Genomic DNA, 11,823 nt, shown 5'->3' with positions numbered 1-11,823 from the left:
CAAAAGAAATAAACAGATATACAAATTACAAATTAGATCCATTAGCTGCTGTGGCTCCTTGAGTTCAGGTAACTCAAAGGGTGTACTATCAAACTACTTTTCAGGTGTTTGCATGTCAGCTCTTTATGTAATTGTTATAAAACTTAAGTATTGAAGCCTGTAAATTCTCTACACAGAGCCGTGAACTACTTTTTATTTTCCTTTCCCATCTACTTACCATCTTTAGCAGCTAGATATTTGCTGCATTAAAAAAGAATTTTACAGGGGAGAGAAGCAGGGAGTCTGGGTAGCAGAGTCCAACAGGACTGACACGTTAAAGCACTGTTGAGCCAATGCACTTGTTGAAGTCCTTATTTTACTTAAAAATTATACAGAGAAATATACAAAAGTGATGCATTAAATCAGTTTCATTTGCGTAACAGACCTTTATGGATTTTAATTTCCAGTCACAGACCATACACACATCGACTGATACCACGTTTTCTCCTTACACAATAATCCTCTGCCTTTCACTTTCCAGGAGTTGAGAATTGGTTTAATTCTAACCTTCAGTTTAAAAATATTCCGGTGTGCTTTTATGAAAGGATATTAAAAGGTAAACTAAGTTGAAAGTAAAGCTATAGTGGGCTCCTTACTTTGAGTCAAAGGTTTACAAAATAACGTTCTTAGAATGTAGGTTACTCAGCAGTTTTAGGAAAGTTGTGCCGTAGTGCGCGCAGCCTTTCAGCACAGTTGCTGAACTGTCTCCAGGGAGCAAACGTGAAAATGAGATTTCCTAGTTTTGGTGAATAAAGGTATACAAGTACACGCATTCCTCAATCATCAGCTTGGTTAGTCAATGAGACAAATACTGATTTGATGTACAGCATTTGAAAACGCGTGTTATTTTTATTATTTCGAAAAATTTAATTTTGAAGAGGTTGTCATGAAGACACATGATGTGGTGATTTCCTCTCCCCCCACCCGCCCAGCATTTCCAGTGCTAGCAGAATTCCACACTAACCAGCCAACTATACATCCTTACTCAACCCGAGTGAAGGAAAAAACTGAAGTTAAAGGTTTCAATTTCCAAGGCTGCTCACTTGAACTATTTAAAAAACAACCTAGAAGCAGGGGCCTTCAGAGGCACAGACGTTGCTAGGTTTGAGTGCTGTATTCAGGACATAATCAGCTTCTTGTTTGCTAATATTTCAAAAAGGTACTTGAATTAGTGAGTCCTCACTGCAATGTTTAACAAAATGCAATTATTTTTGTTAAAAACGAGGATGACATTTCAGTGGAACGCTAGGTATACGTGCATTTAGCTGTACTAGTGATTTAAGGAAAAAACAAAACCCCCAACAACCAACCCCAAACAATGCACCCTGATCACAGTGTTAAAGCACCAAACTACAGGATGTCTGTGCTCCAACAGCTGCAATTAACTCCTGATTTTATTGTCTTTTTTAAACTTTGATCTACATTCCTGCCCTGTGAAAATCAGCTTTCTCAAGGAAAAAAGACAGAGAGAGAGAATGGCTAGTTTCAGGTAGTGCAGTAAGACTCAGTATAGCTCCTTTAATTTCTTTACATAAGTAAACAGACTTCTATTTATACCAACACCCTGGTCTGTACTTTCTTATTTACATGAAACACTTTTACATATATACATGTTAGCAAAATACAGGGCTTCTCCCAGAACCAAATGCAGTTCAGCTCTATCTTCTGTTACACAACTAATGCTTTAAAATAAAAAAAAAAGGAAAGCCCACCTCACTCGTTTTCTTATGCACAATGATTCCCTTTAGCTAAATACTAAAATCGTATTTATTTCCTTCCCATGTAATACCTTCTCTAGTTCCAGAACACCATCAGCTCCAGACTGATACTTGCAGTTCACTCTGGCAGTGTAAGGAAGAGGTTTCAAGAGTCCAGCTCTAATTGTTCTTGATTTTCACTGAGTCTTAACATAAGCTGTTGTTCGTAATAAAGGCTCTTTGCATAGTTTATTTCTTGAGATAGCTTTACTGCAAGAACTTCAGATTTCACTTTCACCTGCAAAAAGAAATGTGATTTTTCTTAATGTGGTACGGCTATCATCAAAAGCAGAATACATTTATTTTTTACTACTTCACTAACTGAAGGGATTAGGTTTGAAGTCTCCTGGAAGGAACAGAAATGTTTCAGTGGCGATTCCTTCTCAGTGCTGAGGCTGAAGTATGGAAGAAGTGAGAGAGGGAGAGACAGGTAGATAGGGAGCACAAACATCTTGCAATACTTGAAGTTACTTCCTTTGCTTCCCCTTCTACCTTTTATCTGGCTTGTCTGTTTGGAATGTAAACTGACGTGGGTCAGGGGTGAGCTTGTAACCTTGTCTGTAAAACAGACGCCTGAGCAACTACTGTAATGAAGCAAAAAAACCCCTGTAATGGGTTTTAGAAGTGGGAGTTCTGATTAACTTCTACATGCATGACAAACACTTTGCAGTAAGAAAATTCTGTGTATAGGAGGAGAAGACTAGAGTAAATAGACAGCAAAGGACCTAAGTTTCATGTATGCATTGTAAAGTTAAATACACATTTCCTACTGTAACATTTCTGCCTGCAGGAATATTTTAGATTTTGCCTTCAGCTTTTCTCAGGAGTTTAGGGAGCAAGGTCTATGGTCACCTAAACCTTTTTGGCAGCAGCTCTTTTCACCGCTGATAGAACAAAGTTTTCGTTGTTACGCAGCAGAGGAAACCAAACACTAATGACTACAAACACTTTCAGCACCAGTACATGTATAAAGGGGAAAAGACACCCCCCCCCCGCACGTGAGTGAAACAATAGGTGCTAGGGCCTTACCATTGGTTTTTGTTGTGATGGGCCTGGCATTGCGACACCACTACTTGTATTAACAGCTTTCTTCGTCAACTGTATATACACGTTCCCATGGTCTTTTGAAACAAGGCAGTGGTAGAGATCATCATACTTGACTTCTAGGAAGATGGCCTCGCGGTCTGTGTAATCACCGCTCTTTAGGAAATAAACAGCTTTAGATGAAATGAGAACACAATAGCTGTCTATGTTCTCCACTGCTATGAAGCTGCAAAAAAGAAAAAAAGAGAAATTATTCACGTGAAGCTGAAAATAGTAAACTGACAAATGTCTTCACCTGTTACGTTTTAAGTGACCTTTAGAAGTCTTTCAGAAAAATTAATAGCGTAACATGTACAATTCATCTGTAATTAATTTAAACTGTTCTAAAAATCAAGCTGTGAAGTATCCTCTCACCCAGTTAAAAAAGATCATGCTGTAATCAAATATTAGTGCTAAATGCCTGGCTTCTAGCTTTGGACATGAAGAGGGCATATAAAAATACCCTTTAACAAGGCTTACGAAGAGTAATTTTCTTGCACTGGAACACTGCAAGTCCTAATAAGTTCAATTGTGAGTTCAATTCCATTGCTGATACGTGGAAGGTTTGCAGACATTTATGACAAGAGCATTATCCTTCTACACATTGTAAACCTACTGTGCTTCCTTTCACCACACACCTCCCTTGCCTCGGAAAACAAAAAAACAAGTTTAACCTGCTGCCTGGATCAGTAGCTAGAAAAGAGAAATTAGCTGTTTAACACTGGGGTGAAAGGTTAAGCGGCAAGCAGGTTTCCCCAGAGAGATTAGTCTGAGTGATGAATAGTGGAGGTAGAAAAGAGTGAGTTAAGAATATTGAGAATTATGATGGCTGAAAAGGTTGATGTGTAAAAAAATAGCAGTAAGGAATGCAAAAGTGAAACAGACATTTCACACACAAATGCTTCTCCTCCACTTCTGATTTACTACTGAAATGAACCTCATTAGTGGGTTTTTATAAAATGTTGAAAACTTCAGAAAATTAAATACGAAATCGTAACTAAGAAAGACTGCTAAATAGAGTAACAATGAATGCTCTGTCAACAACCCACAGCAGCAGAAGTGTATCTGTAAGATTCTCGTGCTGTCAGGTTCAAAATTACTATTTTCTGAACTGCTGCTTGTACAAATCTGTCTGCTGTTGTCCTAATACATTCTGCAAAATGCTCCACTGTCTTCGAAATCGATGAAGATTGTTGCTACTAAGAGTTTTTGTTAGATCAGAAAAGCTTACCATCTCTAAAACTACTGTCGGCTCTACCGTTACAGTAACACTTTGCACAAATTACTCGGAGCTATAGGCAAATAAACCCATAGCTATAAATGGAATTTTAATAGCCAAAAATATTTCAGGAGGTCAGATTATGGTTTCTTTTTGTGGTATAAAAGAATAATTCCAGTAATTTTCTATTAATAGTCCTCTGAAAGATGGTATTCTGCACGGAACTTGTCTTTCTCCCTGCCCTATGCCTCCTAGCTCTTGCAATGCTCTTGCTTCCATAAACTTCAGAAAGGCATATGCCCTTACTCAAGTTAACAACTAATACTTTCATTTAAGTGCTGAGAGGAGCACAGCCATCCTATTAAAAAAAAGGCCTGTAATGTACTTTGCCAGATCTAACCTTGGATGAAACTACAGGGTAAGGATAATTGACTTGTGTTCCTTTAAGTAAAACAAAGCAGACAAAAATGTGTATTTCAGCTTAAAAAAAAACCTAGGTGAAAGACAATGTTAACACAGTTACTGAAACTAGCCCCTCAGTTTTCCATCAGAGTTCAAACACTTCGGGGTAAGGTTTTTGTCTTTGAAATAAGTTAATTGGGATGGAGAGTGATATTTTTTTATGAAGTGTCATAGAAAACTTAAATTTTAAAATAGAGCAGCATTACAGCCTGCAGAATAATAGTCTTGTTCCTTAGGACAGGCACATAAAAGCAAGTACAGTATTTTACAGAGATCCTAGCTTTGACTCGGGTCAGACTTCCACTAGAAGTGGAACCAGAGGAAACTTGCTGGCACATTGGCTTTCTTTGCTTATTTTCCAGCGGGGAGAGAAGATTAAAAGGTGATTATCAGAACTCCCTAATAGTGTATCACTGTCCTTAGCAATTGGCACAGCAATGTTGAGAAACTTGAGCAGGTTTTGTATGCCCACAAAAGCAGAACAGCTGTTTTCCTGATGTATGGTATTACAGCCCGCTATACAGGGGGCGTCACGGAGAGAACTGAAGCACTAAAAGCTATTACAAAGTTCAGTGGAAGCAACTGGGTAATCAGACTACGGGTTTGTATTTTCTCCGTAAGAACAACAGATTATAGACCTAATTTTCCATACAAGATTTTTACTGGTGTCATGCATATATTTTGAGGACTGGAAACAGAGGTCAGTGATTTAATGGTGAAGCACAGAAACATTAGCTAATTTGTAGTTCAAACTCTACATTTTGTTCTAAGTTTGAGTCATGCATCATTACCCATTTTCTCTTGCCAACTGTTACTTTCTTCTCCGTGTCTAGTTCTCAAAATGGGTGTTTAACCTTTTAAGATACTACTTCAAGACACTATTTTTTTTTTAAACCCATACTTCTACACCATTAAAAAGATCTCAAATTAATAAAATGAAAAATTAAATGAAACATGATCCAGTAGAACAAAGTAGAAGCAACCAGTTCTCTGGAGAATTTGTGGGGTTTTTAACAACATCAGGAAGTAATTACACAATATTTTCCAGAAGTGAAACAGTGAGCCTAACTGGAAAAAAATGTGGAAACATTTAGTTAGAACAGTAGAGCAAGTATTAAACCCCCTTTTATGGATTTAACTCTGAAGGAAAATATGCAAATAATCAGGTTTTTAAATGTGTTTCTGATTATGATACTAGGATAAAAGTCAGAGGCATAATTTTGTACTTACTTTCCATGACAAGAAACACTGTTTTCTTGTTGAATGATGTTCCTAATGGTGAAAGTCACAGTGACTGAACAGTGTGACTCGATGACAAAAGCCTACTGATCTGCTTATGGGGTACCCTTGCAAAAAGTTGACAGTATTTTTTTTTGGTTACAAATTGCTCTCTTTCAATTCTCCCTGCCGAAGAGCCAGACTGTATATGCATAAAGACGCTTACATGAGATGAAAACACGATTAACAGGAGTGTAAGATCACAGGGCCGCAAGCAAATGGCAGATTACAAACTCTTCCTCACAGGCAGCTGAAGGTAGAATCTAGAGTGGCATGTGGCTTTCAGAGCCTGATGGTTGACACTGGTGAAATTAAGATAGCCTGCTGAATTGGCACCTCCCTCTACGAGCTTCACCAGCAACAGTGCTTAACTGCTTTGCCTTGGCAGATACTCTGATGGATAATAGATGCAAAACACAGTATCTTACACTCTCCACTGAAAACAGCTGTTCAGGTAACTGTGGTAGAGATCGGGTTAAGTAATGAATTATGCCTTAAGACTCCAATCCAGCAAGCTGACATCTCCTGTAGAAACAAACATATAGTATCTTCCCCTGCATTCACCCTACGCCTTTTGTTTTCATACTCTCAAACCTGACCACTAACAACATTTATACACTCTTTTCACTTGCTTTCATGAACCCATATCCAAGGCATTCAAACGTAGATGCGCCTTTAGTCTATTACCCATACAAATTACTCAGTATTGACTTTGCGGGGGGGTGGGGTGGGGTGGAATTTTGCAGGTTATTTTGGTCATTAACTGTTAACAGCCATAGCTTAGGAATAACATGTGCCAACAGGCATCCAGGTTAGTTTCTCTCGCATCTAAACCAGAGCCACCTCAGAGCACACTCTGTGCAGGTCAGTGGTGGTTCGTGTATTGCCGTCACGGAATCACTAGCCACTCTCCTAGGCTTTGGGCAGTGAGAAAGAGACGATAAGGGACAGATAGATATGGGAAGAGATACTAGTTCTGCCTGTGTGCATGGTACAGAGGAAGAGGAGTACAGGGTTAAAACATGCACTTGTTTTATCCATGCAGTGGAGGATTGGACGTGTATTACGCATGTTAAATGGACTGATGATTACTTAGAAACTTCCTGAGATTCCATCTTTTGTAATGATAGAAGGGGACCAGGAACATTAATAGGAGCAGGAGTCAACAAACCAAGGCTCTGATTCTTCCACAGCCTGTATGTGATGTGCGATCAATGGCAGTTGGCAACAAGTGAACCAAAGGAGCCCTGTGGCACCTGCAGTGAGGTTTGTATACAGCCGGTGGACAGGCCACTGTGGAAGCCATCAGGTGCTCATGCTGTGCTGCTAATCGGTACCAAGAGAAAACAAACAAAATATGGCTGTGTGTGCACGCATGTGTAAAGCGGTTTTAGTCCCTCTTCCCCAAAGACATGAAGATACAATGGCAGCAAACAGAACTACTTAAAGTAAGTGTGTAAATCCGTACTTACAACTCATCTTGGATGTTGTCAGTCAGTTTGAAGAGCTGTTCTTGTCCTTCTGCTTGACTTTCTAAATAGCGGGGCAAGAGCCCTTGAGGTCCTCTACAACAGCGTGGCTTTCTCACTCTCTCCGCTTGTGTCCTACATGCAAAATAAATGCAGAAAAAGGACTTAGTGCAACAGCAGTGCTTTTCCTTCCACTTAAGCCTGTCAACACACAAGGTTTTATTTATTTTGAGATACGAAGTGTGACAAAGCCTTTAAAAATCAAGGTCTTCACAAATACAGCATATAGATTCTGTAATACTTGATCTGGAAGACACGGTGTCTACTCATACAGTTTTACATTTCAAAGAAAGATCTCCCAGTTTTCCTCTACAATTAAGGGGCAGTGTGCTAAATTAATAGGAAGAAGCAACCTAGACCGAGTACACTGTCTGCAGATTTTGGGATCTATTTATCAGCAGAGTTTTACTCATTTGACTGTTTCTTCTCACTTCTCTACAGAAAATAAGAGTGCATCATCAACCTAGACAGAGCTCACACTGATGGTCAGAGTCAGTAGTTTGCAAATTGATGGGTTACGGAAATAGGAACATGCAGTTAAGACAAAAGAAAAATCCATGGTTAGAGTTTCCATAGTAGGGTTTAGCATACTTTACTTTTCTTGAGCGTCTGTAAAAAATGACAATAAAAAAAGACACACGTGTGGCCTAACAGCCATCACAGGTTGATACTGGCCACAGTGCTAAAGAACTGCAGGCTAGGTTCCTCCCTTAGCAGTATTTTGTTAAAAAATAATATTCCGAATTCCTTTAAGCTTTTGGAACGCCCTACCCCTGAAGAGTTGTGTTACAGGCTGCCTAGCCCCGCTTTAGTCTCTGTCCTTTCCCGACAGCATCACCCTGGTCTACTGCATGCTTTTTTGTATCTCTTTCAGGCTACCGCTGTTAGCAATTTTCCAAGCCAAATGCACCATTTTTGATTAGTGCTCTCTACTTCCCATCTTGATGCTTTGTACAGATCCTGTACAATAAACTGCTTCTATCCTTTTTGATCACAAGACAGGAAAAATATCCCATGTAACAACCCGTTTTCTTTTTAAGCTGCTTGGCAGTAGCACACAAGCGTACTTGCCTTCTGAGCTTCACTTTCTGCAGATGTTTTCTCTGGAGCCTTGTTTCTTGCTTACCTTTCCCTTTCAGCAGTCCTGTCCCAGACTTGAAACCCACCCAGCCTTTAAAACTTGTTTTCCTTCGAGTCTTTGACACCCTTGCCTTTTAATGGTGACAGGCATGGTTTTTTGCCCCTTCCCTTCTTGGCTGCAGTAGATGCTCCTGGAACAGAATCCCTTCGTCTCATTCATGACTTAGAATCATCTTTGCTGCCCTCCCATTTGGGTGACTGGCCTCTCAGTGCGTTTTGGCTATCGTTGCTCTGTCTGGTATCAACAACGCATTTTGCAAACAAGGTACAGAAGCCAAAGATACCTTTCCAGCACAGCAGAGAAAAACAACAGCCAATTTATATTTGTAATACATTATGACAATCTGTTAAGTTCTGATTTTCTTAATGAGATTATTACATCCCTGACCTGCGTAACAAATTACAGTGGCTCGGAAGTAGTGCTTATTGCTGATCCTCTTTGAGAGAGACTTCAGGAGAGACAAAAAGCTCTTGACTTCACTTCAGCTGAACTATGGTTACACTAAGATGGAAAGTCAGTTTGTCAGCAGGGAGGATGAAATGAAGAGTGGAAATTCTCCAACTTTTATAAGAATGCGAAACAGAGCGGGGGCTTAAGAAACCATAACAAATGTTGTCATTAATAGTGCCAGTGAAATGTTAACAGTCAAATTTTCAGTTTTACCTCTGCTGACAGATGTTCTCACTGCTTTACCTATCCTGCTGCACTGCTTTTGGTTTTGGTTAGACGTTCATTAGTTAATTACAGTGTTATGCATCCAAGCTAAATATACCAGTAGGAAAATTGCCATTTGCCACATAAAGGTACTAAGTTTTCCTCATTTGCAAAAAGTGCAATGTCTTAAAACTGTATTCTTCCATTAGCAGCATTTCTCTGAATCAGAATAACCTAAACACTAGGTAAATAGATGACTTCTACAACTTATGTACAACTTAAAACTGTTCCACTGAATAACAGCTGTATGCAGTGGTTAGAACTTCACTATTAAGTACGATGACTCTAGAGCAAGTCACCTCTCCTGCCCCTTAGATTTTTTTAGATATAAACAGAATTCATCTGTGCCAGGTACAGTTATGTGACAGTATTGTTATCTTTCTGACCCTACGCCAAAGGTGAACAAATAAGCGCCTGTTTTTAGCTATCAGATTCTTACAAAGTAGTAAACAGAAGTACGCGTTTGCCTTCATGAAATGCAAAATGTTGTGGCCAAGTTCCAAAGAAATTAAAGGGTTCCAACCAGTGTTATTCACATCTTGCTGTTTGTCCTACTTCCTAACTTCCAAAAGCAGTAAAATGGCAAAATTTCACTTCTCCAAGAAGCCCCCACTGGGGAGGGCTCTCTACAGCACCTGTAGCTTCTATTGACAAGTTTAAAGAGTGAACGTCTGAAGCGTAATGTACGGTTTTTAATTAACTGTTGGCCAATCGGTAACTTTTTAGTTAGACACTTTCCTGTCATGCATTCAGGAAAGTCAGACAACCATCCGTATGGGAGTGAGCAACAACACTGCATAACAGTTTTTACATTAACCATCTTTCAGATAATAAACATTCAACTCTGCTGTTTTCTCTAATATTCTGTAGTACCATGAGAAGAGGTATCTGAAGCACTGCAAGAAAGACTACTGTAAAAATGAGGAAAGAATAGGGCCTTTTAATCAGACCTGTTCCACAGAAACCAGAACATCAGCGAACACTGGTTTGGTTTCTAATGTCTGGCTTAGAAGCAGGTCAGAGAGAAAGTACTTAGTACTACAAAAGTACTAGGCACCACAACGAATTTCTGGAAGGGTTGGCAATTTCTGAGTTGTGGGTTTGGCTGTGGGTTGTTTGTAGGTTTTGTTTTTGTTTTTAAATGGAAGAAGTACTTAAGAGTCCAGTGCTTACTGTTCCCACTGCTCCTCCATGCTAAAATGTTCATCCTCGTGATAAAAGGTAATTCTCATCTTCGTGATAAGGTCAGCTGTTTTTCAAGTAAGTGCCACTAGAGCTAGCATCAATTGCATTGATTTAGTCCATCAGCCCCTTGGCAAACTGGTCTGTTTGGTCTGGACAGCTAAAAACATTCCACATGACTTGATTTTTTTAATCTAAAAATTTGTTCTACTGTCTCAAGTTACGTTCTGTAAATAATAAGCAATGCTGATGAAATACAAAAAGCTGAAGATTTGTAAAGCAGAATGAACGGTGGTGTGCCCACATCTGTGTTACATTAAACATGCACTCAACAGATTTGCCGATTCTTTTTTAATAAGCACACAAAGGCAATACAAGACAGAAATGCCCTCACGTCTACTAGTCACAGCAGGGAAGAGTGCTGCTGAATGAAGACACAAAGAGATTGGAAATCATGTCACGAGGTTGAGGCACACACTCCAGTTCGTCACTGTTCAGACAAAGCTGAACACTGGAGAATCTCATTTCAGATGACTCTATGCACGCTAAAAACAGTTAACAGTGTTAATTGGTTGGCTTTTGCTTAACAGTTCACAGACTTCTTGTGATTCAGTTGATCAGTTTTAGGCCAGAAGTTTTGTAATTGAGCAGATCACTGACCCACTGATGTAAGACGTTGTTCACGTATTATTGGTGATAATTATTTACCAACTTAGATCGAAAAAACTCTACAAGAGACATCACATGGTTTACAGAATTACTTTTATCCTTGTTCCTTCACTACACATTTACGCCTATCAGGTGCTCTGTCAGCTTTACACTATCGGGTACGTAGATGTGATTCTTGCTGAGCTGCATCAATACACAGTGGTTTTGAGAACAGTAACCTTTACTCATCTTTGAGTGTCTTTGGGACCTAAAAAATTTCCTTGAAGTGTACCTAGATTGCTTTGACAAAAACATTAAAAAAATAAAAATCAGAAGGTATCAGACTGTCAACAGATGATAGTCTGTGAAAACAAAACACTGCACTTCTAAAATTATATACAAATAAAAGTGTGTGGTTTTGCTATTACATCTTTCAGTTTCCTCAGTATCACACCTAGAATTATTATTCAGAATAAAACAACTTTAGGAAATTTAGCAACTTCTCCTGAGAGAAAAAAAAGCAACAAGGAAAACCCTATGACCGACACAGCAATCACTACAACTTTTCATTTAAAACGCCTATCTGTGGAATTTCTGATCTGTCCTCTCAGTAAGAGAGCAGCACCGGCAACTACAAATCTGTTCAAAAAGCCCAACTTGAGCATGTATACAGATTGTGATCCGTAACTGGAAGAGTGCAAGGACACCCCAAATCCTGCACAAACAACAGCTCTAAGTGCAAGGAGATGCAATTCCAGCATCTGAAACGAG

At 39.2% G+C, this 11,823-nt stretch overlaps 1 protein-coding gene across 1 annotated transcript in view; it reads right to left on the bottom strand.

The window, feature by feature from the left end:
- Positions 1-334: 334 nt before the first annotated feature.
- Positions 335-11,823, bottom strand: part of VPS13D (vacuolar protein sorting 13 homolog D (S. cerevisiae)) — a 109,183-nt gene continuing 97,694 nt past the window's right edge. Inside the window, exons 69-71 of the mRNA XM_009325291.1 lie at positions 7,311-7,442; positions 2,826-3,066; positions 335-2,034 (exon numbers count right to left, since the gene is read on the bottom strand). Of these exons, the coding sequence (XP_009323566.1) occupies positions 1,903-2,034; positions 2,826-3,066; positions 7,311-7,442 (505 nt within the window). The 3' untranslated portion in view covers positions 335-1,902. The remainder of the gene's footprint in view (positions 2,035-2,825; positions 3,067-7,310; positions 7,443-11,823) is intronic.

Source organism: Pygoscelis adeliae, unplaced genomic scaffold (genome assembly GCF_000699105.1).
Source record: "Pygoscelis adeliae isolate BGI_AS28 unplaced genomic scaffold, ASM69910v1 Scaffold36, whole genome shotgun sequence".
NCBI lineage: Eukaryota > Metazoa > Chordata > Aves > Sphenisciformes > Spheniscidae > Pygoscelis > Pygoscelis adeliae.
The sequence above is the reverse complement of the archived record's forward strand: the minus strand, read 5'-3'. Positions and strand labels throughout refer to the sequence as shown.